Source organism: Rhinopithecus roxellana, chromosome 20, assembly GCF_007565055.1.
Source record: "Rhinopithecus roxellana isolate Shanxi Qingling chromosome 20, ASM756505v1, whole genome shotgun sequence".
In the NCBI taxonomy this organism is placed as follows: Eukaryota; Metazoa; Chordata; class Mammalia; order Primates; family Cercopithecidae; genus Rhinopithecus; species Rhinopithecus roxellana.
Genome location: NC_044568.1, coordinates 72,404,513 through 72,426,067, shown reverse-complemented (window position 1 = coordinate 72,426,067; position 21,555 = coordinate 72,404,513). Strand labels below are relative to the sequence as shown.

At 61.2% G+C, this 21,555-nt stretch overlaps 2 protein-coding genes across 11 annotated transcripts; one reads left to right on the top strand and one right to left on the bottom strand.

Moving 5' to 3' along the window:
* Positions 1-4,058: 4,058 nt before the first annotated feature.
* Positions 4,059-11,627, top strand: MSLN (mesothelin). Of its 10 annotated transcripts, none has more exons than XM_030925225.1 (17): positions 4,059-4,422; positions 5,948-6,041; positions 6,509-6,552; positions 6,919-6,968; positions 7,364-7,484; positions 7,990-8,069; positions 8,243-8,372; positions 8,446-8,639; positions 8,845-8,935; positions 9,008-9,107; positions 9,386-9,564; positions 9,661-9,816; positions 10,001-10,143; positions 10,218-10,345; positions 10,716-10,810; positions 11,142-11,328; positions 11,411-11,627. In XM_030925225.1, exons 1-17 carry the CDS (start codon positions 4,369-4,371, stop codon positions 11,494-11,496), a joined length of 1,932 nt encoding a protein of 643 aa, XP_030781085.1. In that variant the 5' UTR covers positions 4,059-4,368; the 3' UTR covers positions 11,497-11,627. The 10 variants fall into 10 exon arrangements, with proteins under 10 accessions (XP_030781085.1, XP_030781083.1, XP_030781090.1 ...); XM_030925223.1 differs by having other exon boundaries at positions 4,141-4,422; positions 6,877-6,968; XM_030925226.1 differs by lacking the exon at positions 4,059-4,422 and adding an exon at positions 5,417-5,582 and having other exon boundaries at positions 6,877-6,968.
* A 364-nt stretch (positions 11,628-11,991) lies between these two features.
* Positions 11,992-18,079, bottom strand: LOC104676976 (mesothelin-like protein; the record flags this gene model as incomplete). The annotated part of the gene is given in 11 exon segments (XM_030924459.1): positions 11,992-12,299; positions 12,302-12,316; positions 12,695-12,965; positions 13,190-13,284; positions 13,481-13,614; positions 15,711-15,838; positions 15,917-16,072; positions 16,157-16,344; positions 17,205-17,346; positions 17,423-17,513; positions 17,844-18,079. Coding segments are annotated over 11 exon segments (1,644 nt in total), but the record flags the coding sequence as incomplete, so codon positions are not given.
* Between the last annotated feature and the right edge of the window lie 3,476 nt (positions 18,080-21,555).

The window sequence follows — 21,555 nt, the reverse complement described above, 5'->3', positions numbered from 1 at the left end:
TGTGTATGTGTGTGTGTGTGTGTATACATATATATATATATGTTTTTTCTTTTAAACCATTTTTGGCTATCGTGACTGGAGCTGCTATGGGTATTCAGGCATAAGTCTTACTGTGAACGCATTTTCATTTCTCCCGGGACATTCCTTAGGATTGGAATAGCTAAGTGGCATGGTTAGGTATAAGTTTAACTTCTTAAGAAAGTGCCAAAGAAAACTGCCTGTATCGATTTGCACTCCCACCAGCAGCCTCTGAGAGTTCCCGTTGCTCCACTTCCTTGCCAACACTTGTCATTGTCCGTCCTTTTAAATTTAGCCATTTTGGTGGGTGTGTAATGCGCGGTGTTGCACTGTGGATGTCTCACTGTGGATGGGGTTCGCATTTCCTTAATGAGTCATGTCTAGTGGGTGTGTAGTGAGCGGTATCTCCTTGTGGATTTCATTTGCCTTTATTTTTTTTATTGTATTTATTTATTTATTTATTGAGACGGAGTCTCGCTGTGTCACCCGGGCTGGAGTGCAGTGGCCGGATCTCAGCTCACTGCAAGCTCCGCCTCCCGAGTTTACGCCATTCTCCTGCCTCAGCCTCCCGAGTAGCTGGGACTACAGGAGCCCACCACCTCGCCCGGCTAGTTTTGTTTGTATTTTTTTAGTAGAGACGGGGTTTCACCATGTTAGCCAGGATGGTCTCGATCTCTTGACCTCATGATCCGCCCGTCTTGGCCTCCCAAAGTGCTGGAATTACAGGCTTGAGCCACCGCGCCCGGCCTCATTTGCCTTTAATGAGTAATGATGACGATGAGCCTCTTCACATTCAGATTAATCGTGTGTTGTGTATTTTTTGAGACAGGGTTTTCACCCAGGGAGTGGTCATAGTTCACTGCAGCCTCAAACTGGCCTCTAGCTATCCTCCCACCTCAGCCTCCCAAGTAGATGGGACTACAGGCCTGCACCACCGTGCCTGGCTAGTTTTTAAATGTTTGGCAGAGATGGGGTCCCACGATGTCACCCAGGTTGGCATGCAGTGGCGTGGTCATAGCTTACAGCAGCCTCAAACTCCTGGGGCAAGTGATCCTGCCACCTCAGCCTCCTAAAGTGCTGGGACTAAGTTACCACCAGCATAAGTCACCACCACACCTGGCTTTTGTATCTTTTTGTGTGCGTGTGACGTGTCCGTTTAAATCTTTTGTCCGTTTTAAAATAACAGCTTTACTGAGAGAATCCACACCATACAGCTCAACCATTTACCCATTTGAAGTACCATTCAGGCCCAGCGTGGTGACTTCGGCCTGTAATCCCAGCACTGGGAGACCAAGGCGGTGGATCATCTGAGGTCAGGAGTTCAAGTCCAGTCTGACCAACATGGTGAAACACCGTCTCTACTAAAAATACAAAAATGAGCCAGGCGTGGTGGCAGGCGCCTGTAGTCCCAGCTACTCAGGCGGCTGAGGCAGGAGAATCGCTTGAACCCAGGAGGTGGAGGTTACAGTGAACTGAGATCACGCCACTGCACTCCAGCCTGGGCGACAGAGCGAGACTCATCTCAATAAAGAAAAGAGGCTGGGTGCGGTGGCTCACGTCTGTAATCCCAGTACTTTGGGAGGCCGAGGTGGGCCGATCACAAGGTCAGGAGATGGAGACCATCCTGGCTAACACAGTAAAACCCCGTCTCCACCAAAAATACAAAAAATTAGCCAGGAATGGTGGCGCATGCCTGTAATCCCAGCTACTTGGAAGGCTGAAGCAGGAGAATCACTTGAACCCCAGAGGTGGGAGTTGCAGTGAGTTGAGATCGCGCCACTGCACTCCAGCCTGGGCGACAAGAGAGACTCCATCTCAAAAAACAAAACAAAACAAAACAAAAAAAATCACATAGATATTCCGATTTTTCCTCTTTCTTTTTTTTTTTTTTTTCCACTAGAGACAGGGTTTCATCACGTTGGCCAGGATGGTCTTGATCTCTTGATCTTACGATCTGCCTCAGTCTCCCAAAGTGCTGGGATTACAGGCGTAAGCCACCGTGCCCAGCCTTTTTTTTGAGAGGGAGTCTCGCTCTGTCGCCCAGGCTGGAGTGCAGTGGCGCAATCTCAACTCACTGCAACCCCCACCTCCGGGTTTCAAGTGATTCTCCTGCCTCAGCTTTCCGAGTAGCTGGGATTACAGGCATGCACCACCATTCCCGGTTAATTTTCATATTTTTAGTAGAGACCAGGTTTCTCCATGTTGGTCAGGCTGGTCTCGAACTCCTGACCTCAGGTGATGCGCCCATCTTGGCCTCCCAAAGTGCTGGGATTACAGGCGTGAGCCACCACACATGGCCTTGTTTAAAAATTCTTTATAGAGATGAGGTGTCACTACGTTGCCCAGGTTGGTCTTGAACTTCTGGCCTCAACTGACCCTCCCACGTCGGCCTCCCACGGTGCTGGTTGAAGGGTGAGCCCAGGGTGGCCACAGCACATTTTCATCATTGTCTGCAGCTTGCAGTCTGCTGGTTCAGAGCTTAGCCAGGCACACGGGCCCCTCTGAGGCTCCTGTTCAGGGCTCAGCCATGTCTATGGGGCCCTCCGAACTCTTCCTGGACCCTCCTTGGCTCTTCAGTTCAGGGCTCAGTCGGGCACGTGGGCCCCTCCTTGGCTCCTGCGGCTCAGGTCTCTCCTCGAGGTCTGGGTCCTGGGTATTCTGGGCTCCTTCCTTGGTTTCCTTTGGCCTTTGGCCAGGAAAGTGGTGGGTGTCCGAGGGACCCTGGGCCACTTCACAGCGCAGCAGCTGACCTGCGGCTCCTTCAGGGCAAAGCTGCATGGACCCAAAGAGAACGCCACTCTGAGCTGGCCTCTCCCTTTACCTGTCAGTTCCCTCCCAAGCCGGCTGCCTTCTGTCCCCTCCCCAGAGCCTTTGGGTAACTGGTTTGCTACAGTGTGTCTGGAATTTTTCAGTTCTCTGGAAGGGAGTTTTTTAGAGGCCCTTAATCCCCTCTTGACATTTGTAAGTTGACGCTTACACCCGGTAGCCTCGCTGAATTCTGTGTGCGTGAAGGTCAGATTCCACCACGAGTCACGGTAGAAAACCCACTCTGTGGAAAAAGACCAGAGATGGCCGCTGTCCACACCTCCGTTCAGCAAACAAACCTTTGCAGGTGTTCATAGCAGAGGCAGATCCCACGCTGGGAGTAAGAGCTCACGACATTCTGGGAGGGGTTTCGGGGCAGGGAGGGGGCTTCTGTGGCCCCAGGTCAGGAGCAGCTCTTCCCTCAGCAGCCGGCAGCCCGCGGAGACTTGTGGGGAAGACAGCTCCCACTTCGCCAGGCCAGCGAGCACCCGGGGGCAGCTCCATTCCAGGCGACCCCGCGGGAAGGGGTGTGCGTGTGCCTGGAGCTGGCCCCCGTCCTGCCTCCCTGACCTGTGTGCTCGTGCTCCCACAGCCCTAAGACAGATGGCTCACAGCCTTGCGAGGCCCACACTGCACTGGGGTCAGGCTTGTGACTCCTGGGAGTCCTGTGTGGGCTGTGTGGCTGCCAGCCAGAGCCTGCTGACCTGCAACTGGGGGAGCGGGCACACTGATCCCTGGGTTTCATCACCCGAGAATCAGAGAGTGGGATCCTGTGAAACCTGGGCCCAGGCTCCCACCCACGCCCCACACCCATCGAGGGCAGCCGTGAAACCTGGGCCCGGGCTCCCACCCACGCCCCACACCCACCGAGGGCAGCCGTGAAACCTGGGCCTGGACTCCCACCCACGCCCCACACCCACCGAGGGCAGCCGTGAAACCTGGGCCCGGGCTCCCACCCACGCCCCACACCCACCGAGGGCAGCCGTGAAACCTGAGCCTGGGCTCCCACCCACGCCCACCGAGGGCAGCTTTGCCTTCCCAGGCACCCCTCCTCCCCCAGGTGGCTGGGCCTGGCCCGCTGCCTGTCCAAGGCTCCTGCTCGGGGTCTCCACCCACACATTCCTGCGGCGTGAGGCTCCGCCGCTCCCTGCTGCCCCGGGCAAAGCCGTCATTTGTTCCCTTTGACAGCCCGGGAGGCTGCCAGGCTCTCTACCCCGACTTCCCAGTTGAGGAAACCGAGGAAGAGGAGGCTCAGGTGTGGCCAATCACCCTGCATGTCACAGTTACCCTGGGCAGGGCCCACTGAGACCTGGGAGGGGCCACTTGGGACCTGGAGGGCTGGGGGCTGCCTGGGCGTTAGGGGTAAAGCTCCCTACCCAGAAGGCCTCGGAGGCCTGGGGCTGGGCTCCTCCTTTCACATTGCCCTTTGGAGGACCACGTGTGGGCATTGGTCCGAGACCTGAAAGGGGCCGTCCTGTTCCCCGTGGGCGCTACCAGCGTCACGCACTCCTCTTTCTGCCTGGCCGGCCACTCCCGTCTGCTGTGATGCGCAGACTGAGAGCTGCCGGCGGACCCATGGTGCCTCCCTCCCCGGAATCTGTAAGTAACAACCTTTGTGCTTTCTGTTGTGGTGTGGATGGAATCTGCACCTTCCATCTGGAGAACTGGGGCCGCCCCAGGCTGGGCTTCCAGCACCTGAGCGATGGTCAGGCTTCAGCGGGACGCAGATTTCACCCCCCAGGGCACACACAGACCCATGGGTTGGGCAGCGGCAGTCCTAAGGCCGCGCAGGTGCCTCCATGTCCCCAGCCCAGCCCTCCTGCAGGTGTCAAGGATGCAGATTCCAGGGCCCGCCGTGGCCTGCAGAGGCCCCTCAGAGCAGGAAGGGCCAGGCTCCCAGGGAGCCCGAACCCCACGTGCTGAGGTCCTTGGGTCACATGGAACTGGGGTGGGGACTGCCCAGCTCTCCTGTGATCCCATGGCCGCATTTCCCGCCTGCCTTCACGCACCCCAAGGGCTGGGGGTCCCACCCACCACCCATTTTCTGGCAGGGGAGGTCTTTTTTCTTCCACTTTCTCAAGGTGTTCAGAGCCTCAGGGGCCTCCCCACTTCCTCTGGGACCTGGGGGAGTAGAGTCCGTCACCGGGAGGCTCTGTGGCTCCTGAGACCTTCCCCAGTGGCCAGGCTGACCAGGCAGGCTCTGCCTGTGGACAGGGGCAGCTGAGCATGAGTGTGTTACCCCCATTTCTGAGCTGTGGGTGGACCCACCAGGCCTGGCCAAGGTTTTCAGGAGGCAGCTCTATTTTACCCAGCCATGGTGGCCTCCCTGAAAGGGGTGTGTGTAGAAGCTGGTTCCCTCTCCTGCGGGCCCCACCCCACCCCAGGAGGACAATTCTTGTTCAGGGAGGGTCTCCCCACCCACTTCCCCACCCCACACTGGCCCACAGGCCTCCGGGCCCCACCCTAGGGAGTACAAGGGGATCCCCAGGCTGCTCACTGGCCCAGCCCTGCCCACCTGGGCTGCACCTTAAAGTGGGCTCAGGGAGGCCGTGTGGCCCCAAGAGGCTGGTGGGTAGGAAGAGGCGGTGGCCTTGTGCCCGCAGCGCCCCTCCTGCCCCAAGGGCGTTGTCTGCCTGGCAGGGCCTGGGGTGTTCACAAAGCCCAGGCACCTGCAGCTGAGGGCAGGGGAGAGGGGAGGGAGCCACATCCAGGCGAGGGGGCCGCTGGATACAACCCCATCCAGACCTGCTCGTCCTCCTGTGAGAGAGTGGGAAGACTCAGGCCAGCCCGAGTGGGCGGCGGCCCCGGCTGCTTGATCTAAGCTCTGCTTACCCTGCCCTGCCTTTCTGGGAGAGGGGTGGGCACCAACTGATGCCTGGGCTGTCTGGGCTGGGGACCGGGATCTCAGACCCAGCCCCTCCCCTGGACACGAGGAGCCAGTCGGGGGGACAGAGGGTTCGGTGGCTGGAGGGCAAGGCCAGGGCGTGGATGCAAGCTGCAGGTGCCACAGAAGTTTGCCCTGGGAGCCCAGGAGGGGCCCATGGGGCCCCAGGCTGGCCTGGGACAGAGGCATGCGGTGGGAGTGGGAGCAGGGGATCCCATCCTGAGTCGCTGCCCTCTACAGAAACAGACCATGGCCTTGCCAACGACTCGACCCCTGTTGGGGTCCTGTGGGACCCCCGCCCTTGGCAGCCTCCTGTTCCTGCTCTTCAGCCTCGGTGGGTACTAGGTGGGGCTGCTGGCGAGGCGGGGACGGCCCAGGGGCCTTGGGGGCCGGGCTCTCAGCAAGGCTTTGCCTGTCCCTACCTTCTCCCTGGAGTGCCTGTGGTGCTCAAGTCCCAGCAGCAGTCTCTGCCCCCAGAGGTGACTGGAGCTGGAGACCCAGCCAGGGAGTGATGGAGCTCAGGATACAGTGGGGATGTCTGTGGGATGGGTGTCAGACCGGCCAAGCAGCCGGGTCCCAGGGGAGGATGTGGAAGGCCAGGCTCCCCGTGGAGTGCAGACCCCTGTGCCTGGGGGACTGTGATGTCATGGGGTACACGGGCCTGAGCCACTGGCTTCTGCCACTTTGGGGCGTGCACAGGGCTGGCTCTGGCGGTGGTCGGGCCCTGCCTCCTTCCTCCCCTGGGTCAGGGGACACCCCAGAGGCCCGGGCCCCCCCAAGCCGTCCCCTCTGCCCCTTTAGGATGGGTGCAACCCTCGAGGGCCTTGGCTGGAGAGACAACGCAGGTAAGGTGCCCTCTGGGGAAACCGGGGAGGGTCTTTAGGTCCCAGGTGGGGGTGCCATGCCATGTTCTCTATGTCACGTATCCACAGTCCCTGCCAGTTTCCAAGGTCCCTGCTTGCAAAGGGGTACCTGGACCTGCATATGACTGGCCTGGGAGCAGCCAGGTCCGGGGAGTAGCAGAGCCGAAATTGCAGCTGGGTGTGGGAAGTAGCTGGATGAGAAGTATCCAAGCCCATGGGTCTGAGACACAGCCGGGCCTGGGAAGTAGCTGAACTCGGGGAGTACCTGGGCCCAGGGGTAGCGGGACCCGGGAACTCCTGCTCCAGGGAGCTGGTCTGAGCCATGTACAGCAGGCCCTGTGCCCCCAGGAGGCTGCGCCCCTGGATGGAGTCCTGACCAATGCACCTAACATTGCCAGGTGGGTCCGGGGTCTTCACAGCCCTCAAGGGTGAGGCTCGAGGGGCCCTGTCCCCCACATCCCCTCCCCCAACACCCCCTCCCCCTGCGTCCTCTCCCCCTGCGTCCCCTCCCCCCGCGTCCTCTCCCCCAGCGTCCTCTCCCCCCGTGTCGTTTCCTGCTTCCTCCTCTGCTCCACTGCAGATCTGACTGGGCTCAGGGCTGCGGAAGGGACTGACACTCCCCAGGTGGTGGCGACTCCTGGTCCTTGAGGGTGTCACCTGGCCTTGGTTGGGGGGGTCTGTGGGGACCACCAGGGTCCTTTGGGGAGATGTGGGGCTGCGGGGCTTGGGGAGCACTGGGTGGGCACTGCGGGGGAGGGGCGATCCTGGGTGCCCAGCCCGACCCCTCCTGCAGCCTCTCCCCACGCCAACTCCTTGGCTTCACATGTGCGGAGGTGTCTGGCCTGAGCACGGAGCTTGTCCAGGAGCTGGCTGTGGCCTTGGGACAGAAGAATGTCAAGCTCTCAGCAGAGCAGGTCAGTCTCAGTTGGGCTGGGGCAGGTGGGCACGGCTGGGGCCGAGGAATTCACAGGCAGCTCTGCAGTGCCCACCTCACCACCGCTGTCCTCTGCCCCCACTGCCATCTCTCCCTGGCTAGTTCTTCCCAGAGTTCCTCTGGCCACCCAGGCTGACCACTAGGGTGTCTGTCCACATCAGGGGCCAGCTCCCCAGGAGCAAGTCTGAGATGACCCTGTGTGCTGGGCCCCCTCCTGGAGCCCCTTGGGCAGCCCTCCAGGCTCTGCCCCAAGGGGGAATCTCTTGTGGGGAGTGGCTGAGACCTGGGGAAAGGGAGCGAGTGGCAGCCAGGCACAGGAACCCACATCCCCTGGGGCAGTGCTGCAGGCAGCCGGAGATCCACTCCCACAGACTCCCGTGGCCAGGGCAGGGGTGTGTTGTGGTGGGTGGACCAGCCAGGCAACCCTGGCCCACCACATGGGTGAGCGCCCAGAACACTCTGTGCTGGACTCCCTGCCCCTGCAGCTGCGCTGTCTGGCTCACCGACTCTCTGAGCCCCCCGAGGACCTGGACGCCCTCCCGCTGGACCTGCTGCTATTCCTCAAGTAGGCCCCGTCCCCTGGCCCCCACCCTCCGGCTTCTGCCCCCAGCCCTCAGCCCCCTTCCCCTTGCCTCGGACCCCAGGCCACAGCAGAGACGTGGAGGCCAGCCCAGCCACCTCTCAGGGTGGGGACCGGTGTGATCAATGTGGCCTGTCCCTAGCACCCTCTCTCTACAGCCCAGACGCGTTCTTGGGGCCCCAGGCCTGCACCCACTTCTTCTCCCGCGTCACGAAGGCCAACGTGGACCTGCTCCCACGGGGGGCTCCTGAGAGACAGCGGCTGCTGCCTGCGGCTCTGGCCTGCTGGGTAGGAGCTGGGGCCAGTGCGGGGCGGAGAGGGCTCGGCAGTTCCAAAGGCGCTGAGGCCGGCATCTGTGCAGGGTGTGCAGGGGTCTCTGCTGAGCGAGGCTGATGTACAGGCTCTGGGAGGCCTGGCTTGCGACCTGCCTGGGCGCTTTGTGGCCAAGTCGGCAGAAGTGGTGCTACCCCGGCTGGTGCGCTGCCTGGGACCCCTGGACCAGGACCAGCAGGAAGCAGCAAGGGCGGCTCTGCAGAGAGGAGGACCCCCCTACGGGTAAGAGAAGGTGTCTGGAACCTCAAAGGCTTGCCTGGCGATGTGGCATGAGCAGGCCGTGGCCTCAAGGCCCAAGGTCGGTCACCCCCGCCACAACCCCTGTCAATGCCCTCAGCCAGGGGGTATGGCCTAGCCTGGCCATCTCCTCCCTCTCTGTCTGGGGCTACATTTGGGGGTCCCTGAGCTGTGCCCTGTGTCTGCACAGCCCCCCGTCAACGTGGTCTGTCTCCACCCTGGACGCTCTGCAGGGCCTGCTGCCTGTGCTGGGCCAGCCCATCATCCACAGCATCCCGCAGGTGAGACCCCGACCCCCAGCCCGTGGGGAGCCCGGCCACCCGAGGCTCAGCCTGGGCCGTGCTCGTCCTCAGGGCATCGTGGCCGCATGGCGGCAACGCTCCTCTCGGGACCCATCCTGGCGGCAGCCTGAACAGACCGTCCTCCGGCCGAGGTTCCGGCGGGACGTGGAGAGTGAGTACCGTGCCCTGCGCAGTCTGGCACCAGGCTGGGCAGCACCCTTGGGGGTGGGCATCTGCAGTTTAGGGTCTCACCTACTGCTCCCCGGCTCTGCAGCACGTCCCATTATAACCACAGAGAGTGGACAGAATCCCCGTTTGCCAGTGGGTAAACTGAGGCACGGGGAGGGTCACAAATTGCCCAAGGTCTCATCTCATGGCAGGTGTGGGAGGAAGAAGGGGTCAAACGAACTCCGGCCCCTGACCCCTGACCCCTGACCCCGTGCCCTGCAGGGACAACCTGTCCCCCAGACAAGGAGGCCCGCGAGATAGATGAGAACCTCATCTTCTACAAGAAGTGGGAGCTGGAAGCCTGCGTGGATGCGGCCCTGCTGGCCACCCAGATGGACCGCGTGAACGCCATTCCCTTCACCTACGAGCAACTGGACGTCCTAAAGCATAAACTGGATGAGGTAGTTCATGACTCAGGTTCCCGCTGGCCTGCTGTGTCCGAGCCATCCCCAGACCCCTGGGAGTGACCTGGGCCCTCCTGGTCTCTCGGCCTGCAGCTCTACCCACAAGGCTACCCCGAGTCTGTGATCCGGCACCTGGGCCACCTCTTCCTCAAGATGAGCCCTGAGGACATTCGCAAATGGAACGTGACGTCCCTGGAGACCCTGAAGGCTCTGCTCAAAGTCAGCAAGGGGCATGAAATGAGTACTCAGGTGACCATCTGGCTCGGGGGGGAGGGGGGTATGCGGCATGAGATTGGGCAGGGCTGGGGGCGGGGTGGGGGCGAAGCCTGAGGTTGGGCGGGCCTGGGGTCGGGGGCACAGCCTGAGGTTATGCTGGTGGTGGAGGGATATGTCTCTCCCTACCACAAGGCTCTTTAGTGGCCTCCTCCCACAGGTGGCCACCCTGATTGACCGCTTTGTGATGGGAAGGGGCCAGCTAGACAAAGACACCCTGGACACCCTGACCGCCTTCTGCCCCGGGTGCCTGTGCTCCCTCAGCCCTGAGCAGCTGAGCTCCATGCCCCCCAGCATCATCTGGTGAGTCCCCAGAGCTCTGCCCAGCAAGGTGGGTCTGTGTGCTGGCGCTCACTGTCCACCCACCCTGTCCCCAGGGTGGTCAGGCCCCAGGACCTGGACACGTGTGGCCCGAGGCAGCTGGACGTCCTCTATCCCAAGGCCCGCCTTGCTTTCCAGAACCTGAGCGGGTCCGAATACTTCGTGAAGATCCGGTCTTTCCTGGGTGAGCCCGGGAGTCCCTGGACAGGGTGGGCACCACAACGGGGAAGCCACAGGCTCCACTCAGGGGGTGCCAGGCCTTTGCCTTCCTGGGCCGCCTACTGCCAGGGTAACTGGGTGGTCACCGGCCCTCTGCCCCTGGGATGTGCGTGGCCTTAGAGCTTGTGGGTTCTGACCCCAGCTTGGGGCGCCAGCCACTTCCGGAGTCTCCCACGCCCGGGGGGCAGGCGGCCAGGCAAACCCAGGCCCTGGAACCCCTAAGGAAACAGGGAAGCCTGTAACTCGGTCACACAACTGGGCTTCCTGCAGCCCGTGGTCAAGGGCCTGGGGGTGTGAGATGAGGCCTCAGCTTGGGCCCCTCTCCCTGAGGGCAGGTGGGGCCTCCACGGAGGATTTGAAGGCTCTCAGTCAGCAGAATGTGAGCATGGACTTGGCCACGTTCATGAAGCTGCGGAGGGAAGCGGTGCTGGTAAGGCGAGCGGGAGGAGGGAACAACCGTGGGGAGGAGGAGGGGACGACTGTGGGCGGGAGGGCGTGTAAGGCGGGCCCGCGGGGAGGGGGCGTGGTGGCAGGGGGCCTGGGGCGCGGGGCCTTAGGAAGGGCAGGGTCCTTGACTGTGGTGGGGCCTAGGGAAGGGCAGCCATTGAACTGGGGTCAGCTGGCTGGAGACCTCCGAAGTCTGGAGAGGCTTTGGCGGGCATCTGTGGGGGGGGCAGTTTGGACACAGGAGAGCCTGGCAACCCTCTGGGGGCGCTGGGGTAAGGGGACCCTCCTTGATGGCTGCCCGGGGGATCTGGCAGCCGTTGACTGTGGCTGAGGTGCAGAAACTTCTGGGACCCCACGTGGCGGGCCTGAAGGTGGAGGAGCAGCACAGCCCCGTGCGGGACTGGATCCGACAGCAGCGGCAGGACGACCTGGACACGCTGGGGCTGGGGCTACAGGGCGGCATCCCCAACGGCTACCTGATCCTAGACCTCAGTGTGCGAGGTGGGCGGGGCGGCCCGGCCAGGGCTGGGGGCAGGGCTGGGGGCGTGGAGGTGGGTGCTCTGAGTCACCCCTCTCTCCGTAGAGGCCCTCTCGGGGACGCCCTGCCTCCTAGGACCTGGACCTGTACTCACCGTCCTGGCTTTGCTCCTGGCCTCCACCCTGGCCTGAGGACCCTACTCCCTTGCTGGCCCCAGCCCTGCTGGGGATCCCCGCCTGGCCAGGAGCAGGCATGGGTGGTCCCTGTTCCACCCCAGGAGAACTTGCGCTCAGTAAACGGGAACATGCCCCCTGCAGACACACCTTGTGACTTCCGAGGACTTTGTGACCCCACCAGCGTGGCTCCTCTCCCTCTGGTCTTGGGCCCTCAGGCCAGGTGGGGGCCCTTGGAGACCTTCCTGACCCTGCTGCCACTGTGCTGAGGGCCAGGCCAGCACTCAGGGTGGCCCCAGTAGATAGCAGTGGGAGTCCCGTGCCCCCATCCCCACAGGCTGGGCCCCGGCTAGGACATTCCCGGGCCCCCCTGCTCAGACCCTGAGCATGGACACAGGCGGGACCATGACCTTGGACTTTATTCACGACCAGCAGCCAAGTCAGTGGTTCCAAGCCCCAGCCCCAGCCCCAGCCCTCTGCAGGGCCCGGGCAGCATCTTCTGTGGCCCGCCTGGGCCTGTGGTTGTGTGGGAGGCACCTCCTCAGGGCCTGGTCTTCAGTCCAGCTCGCAGGGCCTGGAGGCGGGGATGGGTGGGGCAGCCTAGGAGGTGGGGCTTGGGCAGGTTGGCCTGGCCTAGAGCCGGCCCCTCAGCCCAAGTGGGCGTCCAGCTGAATCTAACAGCCCTGTTTTTCCTGCACCTGACCCCTGTGAACCCAGCCACCCCGAGGCAGCACTGTCCACAGAAGCCAGGGTGCAGGTCCCCCAGTGCAGCAGCCACAGGAGGCCAGAGGGCAGGGCTACCGCCAGGGGCAGGTACCCCGGGGGGCCCACGGGCTGCCTGTAGATGGAACAGGGAGGACACCGTTAGTCCCTCAGATGCTACCCCCATATTCACCCCCTGGATCCAGACAGGCCTGGGCAGCCCCTCCCTCTGGCTGGGGCGAGGACACCTGTCTGTGGCTGCTCTTCTGGGACCCAACAGAGGTCTCAAGGCTTCCCCTGCCCCCACTTTCTGTTGGTCAGTGGGTTTTAGGGGAGGTGGCTGCGTCTCTCACTCAGCAGGCAATGAAGGGTGAAGCCAGGGTTGGCCAGCGTCATCCCCGGAGGCAGTGGACAAAGCTGGTGGACAGACTGTGGGTGTGGCCACGAGGCGGGGAACAGGTCTGAGAGGGCCCTGGGCAGAGGGAGCCAAGCCGGAGGGGTATGGGGGCCATACCTGAGGTGGAGGCCTGGGCAGCATTCCCGGGCAGGCCTGAGGTGTGGACCAGATGGGGCGCTTGGTGGGTGGTGCTGGGGGGCCCGCGGGTGCCGTGGGCTGGGCCGGTGGGGCTGGTGGGGCCAGCGGGGCTGGTGTCGAGGCCCAGCTGGCCCAGGGCGGAGCGGTTGAGGCTGTACAGCCAGGACCTGATGGTGGGGTGGCTGCGGGCTTTCTGCAGGTCGCCCACGTTGTGTCCCAGCAGCGCAGTCACGTTGCTGACATCCAGGCTCTGCGGGGAGGGGCGGGGCAGAGGGGCCATGGGGCCACCTTCCAGGCCAGGGGAAGACCCACAGGACAGGGCAAGACCCAGGACTGGGCAGTGGCAGGAGTGAGAGGCCCAGAAACAGCCTGGAGTGGGAAAGTGGGGGCATGCTGGCTGTGACCTGTGACCTAGGGGCTCCCCCGCCTGGGCCAGCCCTGCACCCCCACCCTCACAGGGCAGCCCGGCCCCACCTGCAGCACCCGGGGGTTCAGGCTGGTGAAGGTGTCGATGTCCATGGAGATGTTGGCCTGAGCCAGGTGCTGCAGCTCCTCCGCCGGTGCGCCGCCTGGGGGGACGGGGGTGAGGGGACGGGGGTGAGGGGACGGGGCTCCACGGGGGGGTGGGGGAGCCGCCTGTGGGGACAGGGGGTGAGGGGTGGGGCTCCACGGGTGGGGGGAGCTGCCCGGGGGGTCGGGGGTGAGGGGTTGGGGCTCCACCGGGGGAGCCGCTGTGGGGACAGGGGTGAGGGGGACAGGGCTCACCGAGGTAGGGGCGCATGAAGTGGTAGTAGGCAGCTGGGGTCCTGCTGCTGCTGCTGAAGGCCTCATGGGCCTTGGCGTAGAGCACGTCCTTCCGGCTCTGGGGGCAGGAAGAGACGTCCAGGGCCCCGGCCATCCTGGGGGAGGCGGGAGGCTGAGGAGTTGGCCACCAGCCCCCGACCCTTCTAACGGCTGGGCATGGCCCTCCCTTCCTGAGCTACAGCCTTCCTCTCGCCCTCTGTCCTGGGGTGAACAGGGTTCCCCCAAATTTACATCCACCCAGAACCTCAGAATGTGACCTTGTTGGGAAATAGGGTCATTGCAGATGGGATAAGGTCAGACTGGATCAGGTGGCCCCTAACTCAGTGACTGGGGTCCTTCTAAGGACAGGGAAAGCTGAGGGCCAGGTGCAGTGCTCTCGCCTGTGATCCCAGCACTTTGGGAGGCCTGAGTGGGTGGATCACGAGGTCAGGAGATCGAGACCAGCCTGGCCAACATGGTGAAGCCCTGTCTCTACTAAAAATACAAAAATTAGCTGGGTGTGGTGGCAGGCGCCTGTAATCCCAGCTACTCCGGAGGCTGAGGCACGAGAACTGCTTGAATCCAGGAGACAAGATGGAGGTTGCAGTGAGCTGAGATCATGCCACCACACTCCAGCCTGGGCGGCAGAGTCTCAAAAATAACAAACGAACAACAACAAAAAAAAAAAAACGGGAAATCTGAGGGCTGGGCGCGGTGGTTCACACCTGTAAATCCCAGCACTTCGGGAGATTGAGGCAGAAGGATCACTTGAGCCCAGGAGTTCGAAACCAGCCTGGGCAACACAGTGAGACCCCGTCTCTTAAAAAAAAGAATAGGGAATGTGGACACAGACAAAGAGTGCAGCGTGAGGATGGAGGCAGAGATGGGGTCGATGTGTCCATAAGCCCAGGGGCGCCAATCCTGGTCAGCACCACCAGAAGCTGGAGGACGCAGGAAGGGTCCTTCCTGCGGGGTTCAGAGGGGGCGGGGACCACCAGCACCCTGGTTTCCGACCTCTGGCCTCCAGAACTGAGAGAATATATTTCTCTTTAAAATTACCCAATTTGGCCAGGTGCAGTGGCTCACACCTGTTATCCCAGCACCTTGGGAGGCCGAGGAGGGTGAATCGCTTGAGGTCAGGAGCTCAAGACCAGCCTGGCCAACATGGTGAAACCCCATCTCTACTAAAAATACAAAAATAGCTGGACATGGTGGTGGGCGCCTATAATCCCAGTTACTCGGGAGGCTGAGGTGGGAGGATCGCTTGAGCCCAGGGGACAGAGGTTGCAGTGAGCTGAGATCACGTCACTGCACTCCAGCCTGGGTGACACAGTGAGACTCTGTCTCAAAAAATAAATAAATAGGCCGGGCATGGTGGCTCATGCCTGTAATCCCAGCACTTTGGGAGGCCGAGGCAGGTGGATCACAAGGTCAGGAGATTGAGACCATCCTGGCTAACAAGGTGAAACCCTGTCTCTATTAAAAATACAAAAAATTAGCCGGGCGTGGTGGTGGGTGCCTGTAGTCCCAGCTACTTGGGAGGCTGAGGCAGGAGAATCGCGTGAACCCGGGAGGCGGAGCTTGCAGTGAGCCGAGATTGCGCCACTGCACTCCAGCCTGGGGGACGAAGCGAGACTCCATCTCAAAAAAATAAAATAGGTCGGGCGCGGTGGCTCAAGCCTGTAATCCCAGCACTTTGCGAGGCTGAGACGGGCGGATCACGAGGTCAGGAGATCGAGACCATCCTGGCTAACACAGTGAAACCCCGTCTCTACTAAAAAAATACAAAAAACTAGCCAGGCGAGGTGGCGGGCGCCTGTAGTCCCAGCTACTCCGGAGGCTGAGGCGGGAGAATGGCGTAAACCCAGGAGGCGGAGCTTGTAGTGAGCTGAGATCTGGCCACTGCACTCCAGCCTGGGCGGCAGAGCGAGACTCTGTCTCACAAAAAAAAAAAAAAAAAAAAAAAAGGAGAGAAGAGTCACTGGAGAGAGAGTCTGTCACAAAAATAAAATAAAATAAAATAAAATAAATAAATAAATAAATAAAGTCACCCAGTTTGTGTCCTTTGCTCAAAGCTAGAGTCCAGCCAGGGCAGCCCTAGGACTAATGCACCTGATGGCCTGGCTGGGCTGCCCTCCTTGCCCTCAGTTTCCCCTCGTGGTCCCCCTGGGCTGAGGCAGGAGCTGCCTTCGAGTGTGGGGGGTTGACTCACCGGAGCTCCTGGGGATGGATGGTCTGGATCTGCTGAGGACTCATCCAGCATAGGTGGGTGCCCCCGACGGCCAGCAGCAGGGCGCCAGAGACTGTGCCATTGTGCTCCAGAAACTTCTGCAGCACAGCCTGGGGGCAGAGCCAGGGTCGGTGGGGCAGGCTGGGGCTTGGGACCACCCACCTGCCCGCCCGCCCAGGTGCCCTCACCTCTGTCTGGTTCTCCAGGGCCACATCAGAGGCCAGCAGAGCCATGACCGTGTCCCGGGAGGTGATGCTCCACTGGCTGATCTCGGTGCAGGAGTAGAGGTAGACCAGCGAGGTGATGAGCCGCAGCTGATCCTCCGGGAGGCCTTGTGGGTAGATCTGAGCAGGTGGGCAGGGCCGGGCAGGGTCAGCAGAGGTGCTGCGCCCACCGGGCCTCCCCGTCCCCGCCGCCCAGCCGTGCACCTGCGCGAGCTTGGCCTTGACCACGCGCTGGCACTCAGTGGGCAGCGGGTGCTGCAGCAGGGGTTCCAGGTTGGTTCTGAGGACGTGGCCATCCAGGCAAGACTCAAGCTGTGCACAGTCGTAGTGCACCAGGAAGAGGTTGTCCCGCAGCGTGGTGGCCGTGATGTTGCCTCGGACACAGGATCTTTCTGGGGGTGTGTGCGGCCCAGGCTGGTAACTGGGGCCTGGGCCAACCACCACTGCCGGCTCCAGGGCGCCCCCCCGTTTTTTTTTTTTTTTTGAGACAGAGTCTTGCTCTGTTGCCTAGCAGCAGGGCATCAAAGGCTGGAGAGTAGTGGCATTGATCTTGGCTCACTGCAACCTCTGCCTCCCTGGTTCAAGTGATTCTCCTGCCTCAGCCTCCTGTGTAGCTGGGATTACAGGCATGCGCCACCACGCTGGCTAATTTTTGTATTTCTAGTAGAGATGGGGTTTCGCTGTGTTGACCAAGCTGGTCTTGAACTCCTGACCTTAAGTGAATCCTTCTGATTTGGTCTCCCAAGGTGCTGGGATTACAGGCCTGAGCCACTGTGCCCAGATTTTTTTTTTTTCTTTTTTAGGTGGAGTCTCACTCTGTCGCCCAGGCTGAGTGCAGTGGCATGATCTCTGCTCACTGCAACCTCCACCTTCCGGGTTCAAGCAATTCTCCCTCCTCAGCCTCCCCAGTAGCTGGTATTACAGGCACGTGCCACCACGCCCGGCTAATTTTTGTGTTTTTAGTAGAGACGAGGTTTCCTCATGTTGGCCAGGCTGGTCTCAAACTCTGGACCTCAAGTGATTTGCCTGCCTCGGCCTCCGAAAGTGCTGGGATTACAGGTGTGAGCCGCCGCGCCTGGCCCAGGCCCCCTCCTTGACCCCTTCCCCTCCACTTCTGACCTTGGTCAGACCTTGGCTGTCCCAGAGTTCTAACCAAGAACTTGGCCAAACGACTTCTCTGAAGTCAGCCAGGCCCGAGGGAGGAGCCGGACTGGGGAGGTGCAGCGTCCCAGGCCACAGTGGCCATACTGACCTGTGCTGAGTCTGGGCCTGGAGGACACCAGTTTAGTCTTGGACCCCAGGAAGCTGGTGACGAAGCACCTGGCCTCGTGCTGCCTGAGCCTCCCTGCCCGGCATGCAGCCACCATGCTGCTGAAGAAGCCCAGGCCCACGGCCTGGCAGAGCAGGTGTGGGCTGAGGTTGGCGGCCCAGGCAAGGCTCGCTTGTGCCCACCCTGGGGCCCCCTCCTACCTCCTGCACCTGTGCCCACAGGTGAGGGCTGATGTATGTGGCCAGGGAACCCAGGGCTTGTAGCCCCTCCAGTGTCCAGGAGCCAGGGGGCCTGGTGCACAGAAAGGGGCGCTGTGTTGGGTCCAGGGCAGGCCTCCCCTCCCGGAGCCCCTGCCCCTCCATGGACACCCAGCAGGCAGGAGGAGCACTCAGTAGGTGCTTGACCACCCAGACCCCTGACTGGCACCCACGGGAGGGGCACCCCCCCACAGCTAGTGGGGCAGCACCCCAACCCTCTGCCCCCTTGGCTGCAGGACCCGGTGAGATTGAGGCCAGAGGTCAGATGTTAGTGGGCTGTGGACATCAGTGACCTCTTGGGCCAACCCCAGGCTGCCTCCCGTCTCATCCCCGCCTCCTCGCCTGGCCCTGTGACCCCACCCACCTGAGCGAGGTCTTTCCCCCGGCCAGCAGTGAGTTGAGGGCAATGCGCTGGGCGGTGGTCAGCCGGGGGCAGCGCTGCAGGTTCCCCAGCACGTGGGGGTCCGCAGCACTGATGCTGGACGCGTCCATGTCACACACCAGGGCCCCAAGCAGCGGCAGGTTGGAGGCACTGAGCTGTGGGCGGGCCCCCCCCTGCAGGGCCAGCAGGTCGGCACCCAGCAGGAGCCTGCCTCCAATGCACCGGGCCTATCCCGCCCAGGTGCCCACTAGGCAGGCCACAGCTGCCCCCCACGCGCCCCGGTCCACCCCGCCCAGCGCCCACCAGGCAGCCCACAGCCACACGCTGCAGGGCGACCCTCTGGTCGGGTAGATGGTTCAGCAGCTCCACGTCCCCTTGGGCGGCGCGGCGGATGAAGGCCCGGCAGTCAGCTTCCCGCACCTGGCTCAGGCTGCAGGTGAGTGTGAGGCTGTCAGACTGACGGGGGGCGGGGCCGGAACTCCCAGCAGCCCTGCGATGCCCCTGGGGCGTTGAGGGCCCCCAGGACTCCTGTGGCTGGGCAGGGAGGGACACTCACTTGTAGAAGAGCAGCAGGTTGGGCGGGTGGAGCGTGAAGTCATCCTGGAGGCCGCACCGTGATGCTAGGTTGGCCAAGCAGCTGAGCTGGGCAGGAAGGTGCTGGTCACTCCCTCGTCCACTCTGGACTCGCTGTGGCAGCCCGTGGGCGCCCTTCCCCTCTGCGTGGGCCTCAGGACCCAGTCCCCACCCACTTCTTGGGCCCCATTTCCCACATGTCGGGTCCTCCCCATGGCTACCCGTGCCCGCCCCTGCGCCTGGAGGGGAACCCCGCACGGCAGAACAGGCCACCAAACGGCCGCCCCCAGCCCCAAAGCCGCCTCCCCGGCTGCCAGGCCCCTCCGCCGCTTCCCCAACTGCCAGGGCCCTGTGCCACCTCCCCAACCGCCAGGCCCCTGTGCCACCTCCTCACTGGCGGAGTGCTGAAGCTTCTGGATGCTGGGTAGGTGTGGATGATTGCCTATCACCACCAAGGAGGCCCCACAACGCCGGGTTGGGGTCTCCTCCAGTGCAGCCCCTTGGCAGCTTCCCAAGTGGACCTTGGGTGGTGCCTCTCGGCTCCACCTGACAGCCTCCTCCTGGCACTGGGGCTCTGCCAGGCCCAGCCTCCGCCCCTCCATGCTCCCTGAGGCTCTGCTCACTCCTCTCAGCCTATGCAGGACGCTGCCCAGCCTCAGCCACCCCCGACCTAGGCTTGTCTAGCCTGGCCTTTGAGTTCAAGGGTTTTTAGCCCATTCCTCAGAGGGCCCTTTGCCCGATTTTATGTCAACCAAGCACCTGGGACATCCTGTGCATATGAGGAGGGGCTTCGAGGCAGACAAGGACAGCCCCAGAGTTTTGTGCAGCCCCCACCAGGGTCTCATCCCTGAGGAGGAGCCCACCCAGGGTGGGGGCTCAGGGACCCTCCTGCAGCCTGAAAGGAGCCCCGGGGAATGGGGCATGGGCTGCCAGCCTCCTGCAGGGCAAGGTCCTCCTGGCTGAGAGGGAGGGGAAGAAAAACTCTGACTCACAAACACCCAGAATACCTGCGAGCTGGAACAGAAGGTTCAGCCTGTTTGATTATCAAAAGAAAGGCAAAAAGCAGACCAGCTGTGGTGCAATATGCCTGTAATACCAGCGCTTTGGGAGGCTGAGGAGGGCTGATCACTTGAGCTCAGGAGTCTGAGACCAGCCTGGCCAACATAGTGAGACCCCTGTCTCTAAAAAGAATTTAAAAGTTAGGCTGGGCGCCATGGCTCACGACTGTAATCCCAGCAGTTCGGGAGGGTGAGGCGGGCAGATAACCTGAGGCCAGTTTGAGACCAGCCTGGCCAATATGGTGAAACCTTGTCTGTAGTAAAAATACAAAAATAGGCCGGGCGCGGTGGCTCAAACCTGTAATCCCAGCACTTTGGGAGGCCGAGGTGGGCAGATCACGAGGTCAGGAGATGGAGACCATCATGGTGAACACGGTGAAACCCTGTCTCTACTAAAAATACAAAAAAATTAGCCAGGCGAGGTGGCGGGCACCTGTAGCCCCAGCTTCCAGGGAGGCTGAGGCAGAAGAATGGCGTGAACCTGGGAGGCGGAGCTTGTAGCAAGTGGAGATCACGCCACTGCACTCCAGCCTGGGTGACACAGCGAGACTCCGTCTCAAAAAAAAAAAAAAAAAAAAAAAAAAAAAAAAATAGCCGCGCGTGGTGGCGGGTGCCGGTAGTCTCAGTTACTTGGGAGGCTGAGGCAGAAGAATCACTTGAACACAGCAGTCAGAGGTTGCAGTGAGCTGAGATCACACCATTACACTCCAGCCTGGGCGACAGAGAGAGACTCCATCTCAAAAACAACTGTCCCAGCTACTGGGGAGGCTGAGGTAGGAGGATGGCTTGAATCGGGAGGCTGAGGTTGCAATAAGTTGTGATGGTGCCACGGCACTCCAACCTGGACAATAGAGTGTGATCTTATCTCAAAAAATAATAATCATAATAAACTTTTAAATGTTTTAAAAAAGAGAAAGTCCAGGTGCAGTGGCTCATGGCTGTAATCCCAGCACTTTGGGAAGCCAAGACCGGTGATCACTTGAGACCAGCCTGGGCAATGTGGTGAAACCTCATCTGTATTAAAAATACAAAAATTAGGCGGGCATGGTGTCACGCGCCTACAATCCCAGCTACCTGGGAGGAGGCTGAGGCAGGAGAATTGTTTGAATCCGGAAGGCAGAGGTTGCAGTGAGCTGAGATGGTGCCACTGCACTCCAGCCTGGGTGACAAAGTGAGACTCTGTCTCAAAAATAAATACATAAGAGAGAAAAAAAAAGACTCCATGGCAATAAGATACCAAATTATAAACGAGACCTACGGCCGTGCCAGGCAGAGGGGAGGCAGTGCCTGCTGGCCCTCCCTCCTTCCCTCCTGTGGCCTGCTTGTCTGAGTTGAAAGCATTCCTATTTGCTGAGTCCATGCTTTACACAGGGCTTTATTCCTTTAACCGGTTACAAATGAAAGAATCCCAGCACTTTGGGAGGCCGAGACGGGCGGATCACGAGGTCAGGAGATCGAGACCATCCTGGCAAACACGGTGAAACCCCGTCTCTACTAAAAAATACAAAAAACTACCCGGGCGAGGTGGCGGGCGCCTGTAGTTCCAGCTACTCGGGAGGCTGAGCCAGGAGAATGGCGTAAACCTGGGAGGCGGAGCTTGCCGTGAGCTGAGGTTCGGCCACTGCTCTCCAGCCTGGGCCACAGAGCAAGACTCCGACTCACAAAAAAAAAAAAAAAAAGAAAAAAAAAGAAACCCAACCTGCAATCTGCCGGCCTGAGGTGCGCTCACACCTCTTGAGACTTTCCTCGGGCCAGGGTCACTCATATTGCTCAGATAATCCTCTAAACTATTTCACTGTCTGGTTTTCCCTGGAAGGAATGGAGGTCTTTCTGCCTTTCCCTTTTCCTGGACGGCCCCTCACAGGCCAGGATCCTGCAGCCCATGCACGGAGAGGCCAGTGGGCTGTAAAATCCACTCTGGGGGCCCGGAGTATGTACCCCAAGTCGGGCACCATTCTCCACAGAGGTGGGTGGGGAGGGGAGGGTGAACCTCGCCCTCACTGGGGACACAGGGTGGAGCATCTGCAGGTAAGTTGGCTGAAAAGTCCTGGAAGTGGATAAGC